This window comes from Diabrotica virgifera, chromosome 3 (assembly GCF_917563875.1).
Source record: "Diabrotica virgifera virgifera chromosome 3, PGI_DIABVI_V3a".
Taxonomy (NCBI): Eukaryota; Metazoa; Arthropoda; class Insecta; order Coleoptera; family Chrysomelidae; genus Diabrotica; species Diabrotica virgifera.
The window spans coordinates 126708125-126725471 of NC_065445.1; the positions used below are offsets into that span (position 1 = coordinate 126708125).

The 17347-nt window shown below is 33.3% G+C and overlaps 1 protein-coding gene across 1 annotated transcript in view; it reads right to left on the reverse strand.

Annotated features, from left to right (window-relative positions):
- LOC126881300 (sterol O-acyltransferase 1-like) overlaps positions 1–17347 on the reverse strand; it is a 146895-nt gene that overhangs the window by 25755 nt on the left and 103793 nt on the right. The window contains exon 6 of the mRNA XM_050645502.1: positions 11501–11652. Within this exon, the coding sequence (XP_050501459.1) occupies positions 11501–11652 (152 nt within the window). The remainder of the gene's footprint in view (positions 1–11500; positions 11653–17347) is intronic.

Below are 17347 nucleotides of genomic sequence, written 5' to 3' on the forward strand. Positions count from 1 at the left end.
TCAAAAGCTATTCAAAAGAATTTCAAAAATTATATCTGTTTTTTCGTGTTTCGCTTATAGTCCAGAGAAATAAGGATTTTCTCGGGACACTCAAAGATCCAGGTAGCTGACCACTTTTTTAGTTATTGTAGACCTAAAGGAACAAAATCTACCTGTTTCCTACCTAGAGTTCGTGTCCGTATTTTTAATTATTAACAATTCAAAAGCTAAATAGTTGACATAAAATTACAAAATTTAGTTTTTTAGAACATTGAAAAACCTTCAAAATTCCGATTTTTGAAAGTTAAACAGTTAATTTGCTGCTAAGCAAACTGCGAATAAGTGAAAATTTGTTATTTGTTAATAACTTTTACTAAAACAACCTTAGAACTTTAGTGTTTCACCCAAAGTTGGGTATTGGGGTACTTAACAAAACCTCAAAATTTGAGACCGATCCATTAATTAGTTTAAGAGTTATTCTATTTGTTTTTCCCAGAGATCTTTATTTTGCAATAACATAAGACAGAAAATAATGAAGATACGACAATTCTGAGTATGCCAAATAAAAGTAGAAGAGTGATAATATCAAATTGTATTAAAAAAAGATAAAAAATTAAGTAGTATAGAATCCTATTGCCAAATTTTTGAAATTTTGTAGTTTATAAACATTTAGAATAACTTTAAAAATGTTGTCCGTAGAAACAATCTTTTTATATATTCGAAAATATTTTAACACGAATTTTCAAATAAAAAAATTTAGCCTGGGTTCATTTGGGACAAAGTTAGCCATGTGTTTTTTTTATTCACAGCTAATTTGTTTATAATAATTACCGAATCTCATTAAAGCCATTTTAAAGAATGGGATTTGTATATATATTTTTTTTAAATTTGCACAAACATTGTACCTTCACCCTCTACACCCTCTACGATTAAAAATTTAGTTCAAACGATTACTAGGGGGAACCTCTAAATCCACCGAGTCAAAATACCGAAAAAGCAATTTCAAACCAATACAATTTTTTGTATCTCCGGATCAACTCAATGGATTTTGATCTTTCTTATTTTTTAATTTGTATGTAATTTCTATGTGCATTACAAATATGCAATTTGTTTGTAAATTTATTAATTAGTAAACAGTCTAATTTGTTTAAACAATTCTTGAAAAAATATTTGTTTTACAAAAATCTATTTTTTAATCATAGTATTATTAACGATCATAGAAAAAGTTAAAGTACACTTTAATAAAAAAAATATTTTTATTGGATTATTATTTATTGAAGATAATTTATTTATTAAAGTAAACCTTAACTTTTCTATGATTAATAATGGTAGTGTGATTAAAATCATGGGTTTTTGGGAAAAATTATTTTTTCAATTTTTTTTTAAACAAATTAGAATATTTATCAATTAATAAATGTCTAGACAAATTGCATATTTGTGATATACAATAAAAACAGAACGATCAAATATATTCAGTAGATCCCGAGATATAGAAAATGACATATAATAGTTTTAAGTTGCCTTTTTTAGTTTTTGAACTCGTGCATTTGTCGGCTCCTAGCTCCCCCTTCACTTACCACGACTACATTTTTACCAATTGAACTACATTTTTAAAAATTCGTGTAAAATACTAGCTTTTATAATATATAGAAGCATTTTTTCTACGGACAATATTTTTAAATTTATTCTAAATATTTATAAACTACAAAATTTCAAAAATTTGGCATTATAATTTTTGACCGTATTTTTATTTTTTTTTTTCTTTTTTAAGTACAATTTGGTAGCATCAGTTTTCTACTTTCATTTGTCATACGCAGAATACTTCATAATTTTGAATATCTTCATAATTTTCTGTCTCATGTTATTGCAAAATAAAGGTCTTTGATGGATCGGTCTCAAATTTTGAGCGATTGTTAAGTACCCCAATACCCAACTTTGGGTGAAACACTTAAGCTCTAAGGAAGTTTTAGTAACTAAGGAAGTTATTAACAAATAACGAGTTTCACTTATTTCTCAGTTTGAGTAGCAACAAATTAACTTATTAACTTTCAAAAGTCGGCATTTTGAAGGTTTTTTTCAATGTTCTAAAAAATTAAATATTGTAATTTTATATCAACTATTTAGCTTTTCAATGGGGTGCAAAAAATCGAAAAAATCGCGATTTTTGCACTAAATTGTTAATAATTAAAAAACGGACGCGAACTCTAGGCAGGAAACAGGTATGTTTTCTTCCTATAGGTCTACAATAACTAAAAACTTAGTCAGCTACCTGGATCTTTGAGTGTCCCGAACATAGTCTATTTCTAGCTTATTTCTCTGGAGTATTAACATATTTGTAAAATTGTCTTCTCAGTGAATCATTAAAGAGATAATTCAAGATGTGTTTGAATAAGATTAAAAGTTTAAATTAACATTTATAAGATGTTGGTTGAAGTAAGCAGCACCGATTAACCTCGTTTGGAACGGTCAATACTACACATTCTTCTACCTCATCAAGACGACTGGCCAGCATGCTAAGTTGTGGCCAAAACCTCTAGAAAATAAAAAATGTCGATTTTAACAGAAACAAGGAAGGTACTCAACGTGGGTCGGAATTATTCCGCAATCTTACATAGAAGGCACGGTTTTCCCCGAGGGGGAGGGGACAAGTCGACATGGAAGAAAAAACAACAATACACTACACAGACACAGACACAGACCAGAGTAATTAGCTAGAAATAGACCATGTTCGGGACACTTAAAGATCCAGGTAGCTGACTACTTTTTTAATTATTGTATACCTATAGGATGAAAATCTACCTGTTTCCTGCCTAGAGTTCGCGTCCGTTTTTTAATTATTAACAATCTAGTGCAAAAGTCGCGATTTTTTCGATTTTTTGCACCCCATTCAAAAGCTACATAGTTGACATAAAATTACAAAATTTAATTTTTTAGAACATTGAAAAACCTTCAAAACGCCGATTTTGGAAAGTTAAAAAGTTAATTTGTTGCTACGCAAACTGCACAATAAGTGAAAATCCTTATTTGTTAATAACTTTTACAAAAACTACCCTAGAACTTTAATGTTTCACCAAAAGTTGGGTATTGGGGTACTTAACAAACCCTCAAAATTTGAGACCGATCCATTAATTAGTTTAAGAGTTATTCTAATTGTTTATCCCAGAGACCTTTATTTTGCAATAATATAAGAGAGAAAATAATAAAGATAGAGCAATTCTGAGTTTGCCAAATGAAAGTAGAAAACTGATACTATCAAAATGTACTAAAAAACGATAAAAAGATTATAAAATAAAAAAAAAGATTATAGAAAAAAAAGATTATAAAAAAAAGATTATAGTCAAATATCCTAATGCCAAAGGGTACCCCCCGTTAAGATAGGCAAAATGCCCTCACTCCCAGAATTCAATATATTTATTTTTTTTACGTTTTATGCAATTAAAAAATAGATAACGCGGATTTTTAGTTCGCCACCCCCCTACCCCTCCCCCCACAGCCAAAAAAATAGATTTTTAGATTTAATTTTTTTTAGTTGGGTTGCAATTGATTTAAAAATTTCAAAAAATTCGCACATGTATCTGAGACTTTTACAAAACATGTCCATTTTTTATGGACCCGTAGGTCGAGTGTACATAACCTCAAATTGTTTTTTAACTTTTTTAAAGCTTATAACTTTTTCTTGGAGGGGGTTGCAGGTCCAATTTTTTTTGCATTTTGTAAACTTTATCAAAAGCTATCTCTCTAATTTTTTACAGATTTTTCCGTTACCTGCGCCATCTTGAAAAATCCGGAAAACTGTTTTTTTAGGGAGTTTTTGGGGATTTTCTCCATTTTATAGACTGCAACATAGATCAACTCAAGGTTTTGTTAATAGATTATGTAGAATTTGAAATAACTGAGTATTTTACGACTATCAAAAATTGGTCAAAATACCCCAAGCCCCCCAAAAACAATATTTTTTTTTAAGTTATATAAGGGTTTTTGTTGGCTTAATGATATTTTTTGAGATCGATACAGCCTAAAAATTTTGAATTTCTTTCATTTTTCTACTTTGTGATTAAAAAATAAGACTCATCGCATTTTTAGCCCACCAACCCCTCCCCCTGCCCCCACAAAAACGTCATTTTTTTATTTTGTTTATTTAGTTTAGTTTTGTAAGGGTTTTGCGGGTCTAATCATATTTTTTGAGGTCGATACAGCCTGAATATTTTTTTTTTATTTTTTTACGTTCTATGTGATTAAAAAATTATGACTCACCGCAATTTTAGCCCACTTCCCCTATTACCCCTCCCCACAGCCAAAAACGTAAATTTTTCGATTTTATTTTTTTAAGTTGGCTTGCAATTAAATCGATAATGTTGTTCTAAAGCTATTTCTTTGTGGCATTTTTGTAATTAACTATTCTAAATGGGAAATAAGCTACAATTTAACTAAAAAATGATTTTATTTTCCATCTGTAATGCGTTAGAGAGAATTCGATAATCTGTGACGCACTGAAAAAAGGGTTCGGGGCGATCTATATAAATAAGTCAGATTAAATTAAATTATTAGATATTTTTAAGATAAGATTTTTGTTTTTTTTTTTGTTTAATTTATAAATATTTTGTATTTTTACAACGTGGTGGAAGTCGAAACCTTAATAAAATCATTTTTTAGTTAAATTGTGGCTTATTTCCCATTTAGAATAGTTAATAATTATTAAATTATAAATTACAAAAAGTACATTTTAATATATCATACTTCTTGTAGTTTTGTGAATCAAAACATTTTGTCCTTTGTTCATTAGTTTGTATTTAGTAGGTACCCTAATATTACCATACATTATACATATTCTAATTATTCAAACATCTTCTTGTACCATCTACATAACCTATATGTATCTCTGCCTATAATGACACTTTGCTTCACGTTTACTGCCACATAAAACACCATAAAAAGAATGAGGAAAGTATTACCAAAGAATATATAGCTCCGTATAGGTATATTCATAGAGTATTCGGAGAGTTATATTCGTTGGTATTACACTTAACAGTTCTAAAGTCTTCATCGCTGTCTTCGTCTATTACAGGTGTAACATCTGTATTGTCAAACAGATTTGCAAGATATTCTGCTGGCATGATGATTTTTGTAGAATATCTTTCATGCCATAAATATTATACTACGGCAGCTACATGCGAACAACAGAACAGCCTATGGTTATGTTGTCGATTGCGCAACTCGCATCTACAAGATATATACAAGACATAGATATCTATCGTTTAATGTTTTCCAAACCATCTACATTTGGCTCATAATGCAAATAGTCCACGACGTATGCTTGTCCCCGTTAGGTAAATTATTCCGATTCGTTTTTTTGCACAAACTTACTCAAAAACAGGTCCTTTAAACAAATTCACCTGTACCGCGGTCGGAAAATTGTTTAAACAATTTTTTAAACGAATTCAAAAAATCAATTTTTTCACTTCGGACAAATCTGTTTTAGATTATCTGGATCAACCTGAACAAAAAAGGTCTCTCGTGATCTTGCTCTAAAATTGACTGTTGTTTAAATCGAGTTACACGCGATTTAAAATTTGAAAAAGGCGAAAATGGCCATTTTCAAGGCTTAATAACTCGATTAAAAATTATTATTAGGAAAGTCAGAAAGTGACCAAATCAAAGTTTAAAGCACCCCTTACAAGAGCCTGAAGAAATTTTTGTCATTATTTTATTACTAACTATTAATTTTAATAATTAAAAATGAGCGCTAAGCACGTATTGAGGCGGTCGGCCGCGAGAGAGATGTACAATTCATTGGACGTTCTAAAAAATATCGATAAAACAAGTATCGATCGAAGTCAAAAATACGTTTTAAAAAAATAAAAAAGGAATTTTGAGGTTATGTGTACACTTGACCTACGGGTCTATAAAAAATAGATATGTTTTTTAGAAGCCTCATAAAATGTTTAAATTAATTGCAACTTAACCAAATAAAAAAAATAGAAGAATTGTCGTTTTTGTGGGGACAGGGGGAGGGGGTGGGGCACATATAAAGTAAAAAAATGAAAAAAATTCAAAATTTTTAGGCTGTATCGACCTCAAAAAATATCATTAAGCCAACAAAAACCCTTATATAACTTAAAAAAACATGGTTTTTGGGGGGCTTGGGGTGTTTTGCCCAATTTTTGATAGTCCTAAAATACTCAGTTATTTCAAATTCTACATAATCTATTAACAAAACCGTGAGTTGATCTATGTTGCAGTCTATAAAATGGAGAAAATCCCCAAAAACCCCCTAAAAAAAAAAGAGTTTTTCGGATTTTTCACATTCGGAATACACAAAATTCAAAAAAAATTGGACCTGCAGCCCCCTCCAAGAAAAAGTTATAAGCTTTAAAAAAGTTAAAAAAAATTTTGAGGTTATGTACACTCGACCTAGGGGTCTATAAAAAATGGACATATTTTGTAAAAGTCTCAGATACATGTGTGAATTTTTTAAAAATTTTAAATCAATTGCAACCCAACTAAAAAAAATTAAATCTAAAAATCTACCTTTTTGGCTGTGGGGGGAGGGGTAAGGGGGTGGCGACCTAAAAATCCGCGTTTTCTCGTTTTTTAATTGCATAGAACGTAAAAAAATAAATATATTGAATTCTGGGAGTGAGGGCATTTTGCCTATCTTAACGGGGGGTACCCTTTGTGAAATTTTGTAGTTTAAAAACATTTAGAATAACTTTAAAAATATTGTCTGTAAAAAAAGTCATTTTACATATTAGAGAAGCTGGTATTTTACACGAATTTTTAAAAATGTAGTTTAATTGGTGACCAGTCGTGGTAAGAGAAGGGGGAGCTGGGAGCCGACAAATGCACGAGTTCAAAAACTATAAAAAGCAACTTAAAACTACTATCATTTCCTATACACCACCAAAGAGGCCACAACAACAACCACAGCAAAGACGACGACAAGCAACCGGGGCTTCCTACGCCCAGGCCACGCAGAACAACACAGCGATCCCAGACGAAGACTACCTAGTCAGAATGGTCACCAGTATTGTTACTAAGGTAGTCAAAGAAGTGATATTGGGCACCAGGGAGGCACAGAAGTAATGCTGACAGACAGGGGATACTTGAGGATAGGCTCCTGGAATCCGGGCGGCATAACACCAAACCAGAACATTCTAGACGAACTCGCCAACAGATACTAGATGGACATCGTAGCCATACAGGAAACCAAGCTTACCAACAACTTCAACCTAAAGTTTCCTGGATACGATGTTTATAGGAACGACCACACAAGAAGATCAGGAGGAACAGCCATCCTAGTCAAGAAGGGAATCAAACACACAAGTTTCGCGACTCCACTACTAGTAAACATGGAGGCAACAACAATAGAAGTGAAAATGAGGCAAGGCGCAGTCAGAATAACATCAGCCTACGTAAGACCGCAAGACCCATTAATGGATGCAGACCTCGACGCGTTCCTAAACATCGCCGAATCAACAATAATAATAGGAGACCTAAATGCGAGATCCCCAACTGGAATGATAGAGCTACGAACCGAAATGGAATACTACTAAACAACTACATAGAAAATAACGAAGATACAGTGGCAATGGGCCCAGAAGATCCAACACACTTCCCAGGAAATGGACTCCCCACACATATAGACATCGTTGTTGCTAAGAACCTAGGACTTCAAGCAGACCTAACCACACTAGACGAAGGAAACACAGACCACAACCCCATTCTACTAGAACTAGGAACATGGGAAGAAACAAACCAACCGAAGAGAATTAAAAAGAAAATAAATTGGACAAATTATAAAAGATTAGTTAGTGAAGGAATAAATATAGTGCCAACCATAAATGATCCAGAACAGATAGAAGAAAAAGTCCTAGAGCTATAAAACATCATTCAAGAAGCAATCTGAAACAGCACAACGGTAGAAGAAGTCGAGATCCATACGGGAAGGTTCAAAGACATACCACAAGAAGTAAAAGATCTTATAAGGGAAAAGAACAGAGCGAGGCAAATAGCCAGAAGAACGAGAAACAGAGTAGATAAAACCTGGGCAAATACATTAATCAGAGAGGTGAAGACGGCTCTTCAACTACACCGCAGCCAAAAATGGGACAACTTCGTACAAGAGATGGAAGAATCAGACTCAAACATGAAAAACGTCTGGAAGCTCCAGAAAATGCTAAGAAGCGACAGAAAACCCATCCCCCCATTACATGGAGCAAACGACATGGTATACTCCATAGAAGAAAAGCTGAGGCGATGAGGTGCACACTCGAAAGTGAATGCAGGCTAAACTTTCATGAAGACAAGGACGACGACTTCTTAGAAGAAGTCGAAGAGCAAGAAGAAAGACCAGAGGATCCAGAAGACATCATCCCCCCAACATCACCGAAAGAAATAAACGAACAGATAAGAAAGAGTTCACCGAGAAAAGCGCCTGGTCTAGACGAAATATCAAATAGAGCCCTAAAATACCTTCCCAGAAGAGCTATAGTGTATGTTACAAACATAGTGAATGCGATATTAAGATACAAAAGATTCCCAAACAAATGGAAAGAGTCCCATGTCATCATGATCCCAAAACCTGGCAAAAACCACACGTTCCCGCAGAACTACAGGCCAATCAGCTTACTCCCAGTGATCAGCAAAATAGTGGACAGAATCATCCTCAGAAGACTGCAAGCGGAAACAAACAGACTAGAGATAATCCCAGAAGGTCAATTTGGATTCAGAGCAAGCACTCCAGTGAGCTACAAGTATTCAGACTAACTAAGTACATAGCAGCTGGTTTCAACGACAAGCAGTACACTGGAGCAGCATTCCTGGACGTAAGCAAAGCTTTCGACAGAGTATGGGATAAGGGGCTCATATATAAAATGCGAGGCTATGGGTACAGCGGGGCGATGACGAGGCTGATCTCTTCGTACTTGGGCGACCGGAGCTTCAGAGTTCGGATAGGACAAGTCCTGTCCGAGCTCGAGAGCCCGGAAGCTGGGATACCGCAGGGAGCGGTCCTGTGACCCCTATTGTACACAATATATACCGCAGACGTACCTAGAACTCCGGGTACCATTATGAGCCTCTACGCAGACGACACAGCGACAGCGGCCAAACATAGAAACGTAGACATAGCAATGACCATGACCAACCTGCAAACAGCGTTAGAAGACATAGAAGAATGGAGTATAAAGTGGAAGATAGCCACCAACTCCGAGAAAACGCAAGCGGTACTATATAAGAAAGGAAGAAAACAGCCAGAGGAACAACTGACGGTGCAGAACACCCCCATCGAGTGGAAAGACGAAGCCAAATATCTAGGAGTCATCATGGACAAAGGATTAACCTTCAAGAAACACGTAGAAGCCACGGTCCAAAAAACCAACATGGCAAGAGCAACACTAGGAAAACTAACAGGAAAGAGAAGTAAACTAAGACTGAAGACTAAAATAAGGCTCATAAATAGCATAATATTTCCGATACTAACGTACGCATCTCTCGCATGGGGACACGTGTGTAATACAACAAAAAAGAAGATACAGGCAGTCCACAACAACAGCCTAAGAGAAGCAGCCAAAGTCCCAAAATACGTAGCCGAACGATTCCTCTTCAGAGAACTACAGCAAGTAAGAGTCACGGAGATGATGAAAGACAAGGCCAGGGTAAAATTTGCAGAACTGGAGCACCATCCAAGCCCAATACTGCGAGAGATGCTAAGGTACGACGCTTTCCACCGGTGGAAGCAAAAACGTCCAAAACAACAAATATTGTAAAGTGGGATAAATAAATAAAATATTGTAAACAGTGAACGGTTCGTAGTTCGAAAACAAGTGCCGAAGAAAACGTAACACACGTAGGTCCAATACCACGATCACCTTTAAGGTAAGTCAGATATAAAAAAAATTTAAAAAAGGGGTAAGCCACCAAAAAAATCACAAAAACAAAAAAATCATAAAATTCTTGAGTTCAAAGCCATTGGACTGAGCTCAATGGGGCTTGGTGCAATGACTTGGGGCCCACGCAAGCAATTTTAGTTCCGCGGATAAGTAATTAAGAAGATAAAGGCATAGAGCGCTTCACGCTGGCCTAGTTTTTTGCATTCGATTAGGGTACCACATGGAATCTTATTACCCAGGATTCCATTGTGAAGAGCATTTGGCTACGATAGTTGTGTCCCCATCGCGCATCAGCGTGCTATGGGGGGGAAAGGGATAGCCTGGGGTATTGGAGCGAGGTGGGGTGATCCCTGTTTTTTACTCGGGTCAAAACACCTCGCCCCAATGAATTGTTACACCCGAATGTACTTTTTCCATAGGGTGGACATCTCCCACAGGTCGGGTTGAATCAAATTGCTTGCTTGCTTGCTTATCATTTCCTATATCTCGGGATCTACTGAATATATTTTGATCGTTATTTTCTTAATTTGTATGTAATTTTTCTGTACATTACAAGTATGCAATTTGTCTAGACATTTATTAATTAATAAACAGTCTAATTTGTTTAAACAATTTTTGAAAAAATAATTTTTTCTCAAAAATCCATGATTTTAATCATACTATCCCTATTAATCTTAGAAAAAGTTAAGGTATACTTTAATAAATAAATTATCTTCAATAAATAGTTATATAATAAAAATCATTTATTTATTAAAGTGTACTTTAACTGTTTCTGTGATCATTAATGATACTATGATTAAAAAAATAGATTTTTGTAAAAAAAATATTTTTTCAAGAATTGTTTAAACAAATTAGATTGTTTATTAATTAATAAATTTATAAACAAACTGCATATTTGTAATGTATGTAAAAGTTACATACCAATTAAAAAAAGAAAGATCAAAATCCATTGAGTTGATCCGGAGATACAGCAAATTATATTCGTTTGAAATTGCTTTTTCGGTATTTTAACTCGCTGGATTTGTAGATTCCCCCTAGTAATCGTTTGCACTACATTTTTGAAAAATCGTAGAGGATGCTGTGAAGGTATAATGTTTATGCAAATTTTTTAAGAAAAAATACAAATCCCATTCTTTAAAATGGCATTAATGAGATTCCTTAATTATTATAAACAAATTAGCTGTGAATTAAAAAAAAACATATGGCTAACTTTGTCCCAAATGAGCCCAGGCTAAATTTTTTTATTTGAAAATTCGTGTTAAAATATTATCTTTTCGAATATATAAAAATATTGTTTCTACGGACAACATTTTTAAAGTTATTCTATAAACTACAAAATTTTAAAAATTTGGCATTAGGAATTTTGACTATGTTAATTATTTTTTTATCTTTATTTAATACATTTTGATACTATCATTCGGTCTCAAATTTTGAGGGTTTGTTAAGCACCCCAATGTCCAACTTTGGGTGAAACACTAAAGTTCTAAGGTAGTTTATTTGCCTTCTACCTTATAGTTAGACAGGTTGGCTGAACCAGAGGCACAGCTTTTTGATGTCCTATAACGTCCTGATCATAGGCAGTTAAGGAAAGTAGTTTATAAAAAAAATTAGACAAAAATGTTCTTACTTACCTGGGATACTGGTCTCTGTAAATTATTGTTGGTATATACAAGAAATATATAAATCTGGAGAATGAAAGCAATGTTGTTTTGTCGTTAGAATTATGTAACATCTTTGGAGCGTTATGTCTGACAAAGGCGTGAACTTTCATTAAAAAGCGTACCTAAAACATATTATGTAACTAGTTATTTTTGAATTGTACAAACTTCTTACCACACAATAAAAAAACACAGTTTTTAATTTGCTATCTAGTAACTTCAAATATGCCAACATTTATATAAAAAATTAACCAATAAAAATCCACAAGGAAGAATTTCCTGTACCTGGCTGTATACCATTACTTACAAAAAAAATGTATGAAAAATTTTTCTTTATGAAAGGTTTATTTATTTAAAAAAACTCTAAAAAGAACTACAAATACAACAGAACGTTTTCGCTCTCTAAATAGAGCATCGTCACTGTTCTTGCCTAAAATAAGTATAGGCCATAATTATATTAGTGAAGAAAATATTAGACAATGTGAAGACAATATATTAGTGAAGACAATATGTTAAATATTAAATCAAAAGGATGGATGAAATCCCTAAGGATCTGCCCTAAGGCATTATATGTCCTATAAACACATGGGTTGTTGAGTAAAATTCTATGTGTGCACAATGAGAAAGGTGAACGTCAACTAAAGTAAAGGTGTAAAAGCATTTCCGACTGATGACAGAACTAGAAAGACAAGGGAACTTAGGGTTATGTGAATTGATTTATAGTTACACTACCCACTAAAGGACACCGTACACATCTTATGGAAAATAGAATGTCACTCAAATTCAATAAGACTTACAGTAGGAAAAATGAAAGAATACCCATGAACGAACATATAAAACACGCTGTATTTTCCTGTCACCGTGTCACACAAAAAATTGGCCAGCGCAAGTACATGTAATAATTTATTGTACTTGCACTGGACAATTTTCTTTGTGACACGGCGACAGGAAAATACAGCGTGTTTTATATGTTCGTTCATGGGTATTCTTTCATTTTTCCGACTGTACATGAATGGATTCGTCTCAATTTAACGATAATTTAATACCATTGCGCCAACTCTAAATTTTCCATACTAAGAGCAGAAATTGATATAAATAAATCTGAAATCAAGTAGGTACGTACGTAAGTTAGAGAGAGAAAACATATTTTAAAATACCAAATTTATCGGTACTCCATCAATCTTCTCCGGCTATAAACCTCTTATCTTGTAAACAATGATAATAGTTTCACTAATCCGCTTAGGTCCCGTTGGGCTTAAGCTGTTTTGAATAGCACCTAGAGTACCTACTAGTGATTGTAACTGACACTTTTATGAACTTCGAAAATATGATTTTGATAAACTTTAATTGCAATTTGAGCCGTAATTAATCATAATTAAGAGTTGACACAATGATAGAAAATGACCGTTAACTTGAGACAAACCTTCATGTAAGTTTTATTGAATTTGAGTGACATTATGTTTTCCATAAGATGTGTGCGGTGTCCTTAAAAAGTTATTTGTAGTAAAATTCAATGATAAGAACAAACATCAGTTTGTTGGGATTAAAGTATTCAATATTAGGCTACCATGAATAATGTACCTAAGGTTTAAAAGTAAAGTTATTTAATAGTTATTTATGTACCAAGTCAGTAAAGTTACTCTTTATCGAGCGAGTCTGATATTATAAGCAGAGCGAGCATAGCGAGCGAGGCGAATAAGAGACGATAAAGAGTCTTTACTGACGTGGTGCTTACAAAATTTTATCGACAACAATTTTGATATTGATTTTAATACTTACAATAATTTACAATTTAAGAATTTTTTAAATTCTAGACTTCATACAAACATGACAGTGATGACCATAGACTTATATATTATCATAGACGGAGTTCCATTCAGAGAGAAGTGACGACACCATCTTTTTTATTTGGCTCAGTGCTGTTTCACTCTTACACATAGTAAAGCTGCGACAGTAGTCCTCCCCTTCCGAGCCTATACTCACACTTAATGTCATCTTAGTTTCTCGATACAATGTGCTAGAAAGAGATACCGCAAACCAGTCCAAGACATCTTGTCGTCAGGAAGCGCGGAGGTTAGGCTCACTCTATGTTAATATATACCTCTATGGTGATAACAGATCACTTTTGCATGATGACCGCTTTCGATTTTTAATCGATAGTTATAAATATTGAATAATTACTAAATCGGTAAAGTTTTGATTTATTTTATATGAATATAAATTACAAAATACTAAAGAATTTCACTTTTTGACATAAATTTAATTAAAAATGTCGTAAATGTAGTAAAATATTTTTAATAGTTAGAGTAAATAAATTGTAAGTTAACTCAAATAAATAATCGAGTCATCGACCACTTACATTCAATCTCGATTAACCGCGGCAGGTAAAGTCAAATTCTTCTTTCCGTACAATAAAGTGTTACTTTACTGCCGCAAATGACAAATGAGCACAATAATGAATGACTTTAGTGTCGGTTGGCGATAAAGCTTATTATCATTAGGGTGCAAATAAGTTAAAGATAGGCAAAACAACCATACATGCCTAGAATTTAGAAAATGAAAGATATTATTTTTATTTTAATAGTTATAGAGGAGGATAATATGTCCAATATGCTAAGATGCATCAAGGACAGGAAAAATAAGTAGATTTTTTCCAAAATCTTATATTTGGTACCTCGATGTGGAACCTCGATAAGTCGGCCCCCGATAACCCGGAAGTCCGGCTAACCCGGACCGATTTTCATCGGACAGACATTTAAACAATTAACATAATAATATATGTATTATGTTAAAACATTTTATCTGCAGCCGCTTCTGGAATGTCTTAAAAATATCGAATTTCATTGATAAAACTTCCCTTCAATCATAATATAATATTTGAGAGATAATGGGTATCTGTGTAATTTGAACTATATGATAGTAAAAATGACTCATGCACACGGCGGCGGCAGAGCGACATTCATTATCGCAAACAACAGGCACCTGTTATTCCTTTATTTATTTTCAACTGTCTTTTAAAAAATTGTTTTTTAAACAATGGACTTTTAAACAGCGAAAGAGTCACTGTTCTTAAATTACATAAGCAGACCAGATGAAATTATTGACACAACCAAACTGACTGAGTTTTTTTACCTAGAAATTAATAATACTCTATATTGTCTATACTAAACTCTATACAACCATAGGTAACTGTGCATATATATTTCATATTATTTTGCTTATAAGGGACTTTATCTATAAGTATACCGTATTTTATTAATTTTTACCATGCTCTCCGGCTAACCCGGATTTTCGATAAACCGGATCGGCCGCGGTCCGATTAATCCGAGTTATCGAGGTTCCACTGTAGTTTATATTACATTCCTATAAGTAGTTATTTGAGATCCAACAAAATGATGACTGATAAAACTAATTGAAATAAGAAAGTGTGTAGTCAACAAAGTACATATTGATGTGGAGGATAAATTAATGTAAACTGATATTAGTACAAAAATAATGTTTATGGAATATTTAAGCGTTCCTCCACACTGATTTAAAAAATAAAAGTTACTATAAAAATGTTTTATTATAAAAAGAAAAGAGAATTAGAAGAAATAATTATGGACATCGAAAGAGAAAATATCAGAAATAATTCTAAACCACTATATAATTACTTAAAATTAGGAAAAAACCAAAACCGATGGTAGCCATAGAAGAAAACATTCGGAAAACACATTTCGAAAAATTATATAAAGTAACAGGTGAGACGACACCGGAAGGAGACATAATAAGGAAAAGACAGGACATGGAGGAATACAAGAAGCCTATATACGAAGAAGTAGCAGAAAGTATCAAGAAGATCAAGAACAGAAAAGCAGCGGGTTATGACAACATAAACGGAGAACTCATCAAATACGGTGGAGAAGCTCTAACTAGAAAAATACATGAATTAATTGTAACGATTTGGAAAGAGGAAAGAATGCCAGAAGACTGGAAAACGGGAATAATTATAACAATACCCAAAAATGGAGACCAAAAAATATGCAAAAATTATAGAGGAATCACCTTGCTAATGTGACATACAAGGTCATGACGGGAGTAATAAAAAACAAACTAGCAGAGCATACCGAAAAAATCATAGAAAATTACCAATATGGATTTAGAAAAGAGAAGTCAACGATAGACGCTATTCACATAATAAGACAAAGAATGGAAGGGGCATAGGAACACAACATGGAATTGCATATGCTTTTCGTGGATTTTAAACAGGCCTTCAATAAACTGAACAGAGGAGAACAAATAGAAGATCTAACACACATAAAAATACCAGGCAAAATAATACAGTTAAGAATAATGACAATGAAAGGGGCACCGGCAGTAATAGATTTAGGTCAAAGGGCACCAGAAAAGATTAGGGTTTAAAACGGAGTCAGAAAAGGGGACGCCTTGTCAACTGAATATAAATTATCATTAATTAAGGCGTTCTCTGAAATAGAAAATGGGACAAAAAGAAGAGGACTGGACATAAATATGAAAGAAACAAAGTACATGAACGCAAGCAGATCCAAGAAAAGAAGACTAACACAAATGATAATAGATAATTACAGATTTGAGAAAGTAGATACATTCAAATACTTGGAAACGATGATTAGTAAAGATAATGAAAGGATAGACCTGAAACAAAAGCTACAAGCAAGAAATAGAGCTAACCACAAAAAAAAAATAATAAAAGATAAAAAGTTAAGCAGAAATACAAAGGTGCAAATATATAAGACTACCATAAGGCCAGTAGTAAGGAATGCCATAGAAACCAACACCCTAACGTTAAAAAAGAAGAACAGCTGAAAGTATTTGAAAGAAAAATAATGCGCAACATTCTGGGACCAAAAGTACCAAATGAAAACGAAAGAAGACCCTGGTTGAACCACGAAATAGAACAATGAATGGAAGGAGAAAACCTAGTGAAAGAAGCAAAAGCACAAAGAATAATGTTGTTCTGAAGCTATTTCCTTGTGGTATTTTTATGATTAATTATTTATATGGGAAATAAGCCACAATTAAAATGAAAAAAATTATTTTATTAAAATAAAATTATTTTTTTCATTTTAATTGTGGCTTATTTCCCATATAAATAATTAATCACAAAGAATAAGATGGTATGGTTATATAAGTAGAAAAAGTGAAGATGATCCCATTAAAGTTATTACTAACTGGATACCCCCTGAGACAAGAGCACGAGGCAGACCAAAAGCAAGATGGAAACAGCAAATCGAAGACGACTTAAGAGTTATGGGAATTCGAAACTGAAAAGAAAAGACTGAGGACCGAAGTGAGTGGAGAAAAGTAGTGATGGACACGAAGACACACTAGAAGCTTTGAAGAGGGAGATTAGAAGAAAAGTTGCCTAAATAGAAACCGCAATACCCTGTATATTGTACTATTAAGCCTTAAAATATAGAAAGTGTTTTTCGGAACTAGTGAATCTTATTCGGTTAAAGATATTCCCAGAAAAAAGAAACAATATATTGGTTTTTCTACCGGCTAGTATTTGTAAATTTTGTAAACAGAATTTAACGTGAAACTTTCTACTGTACTGAGTACCACGAAAAAAGACTAAAATCAGATAAAAAGTAGGTAATGACCCTTTTTTCCTTAGAAATTGAAAATGTTTAATTTTGTCTTTACTAAGAATGACTTACGGATTTTTGATAGTAGAAAGTTGGGTTTTTTGAGAGGACAGTAAAATTTGTTTCGATGGATGGAGCTTTGCTACGGGAAGAAAGGTCATTGTGATTTGAATACGGGGCGAGAACACTACAGTTTTGTTGAGATGACGAGTGG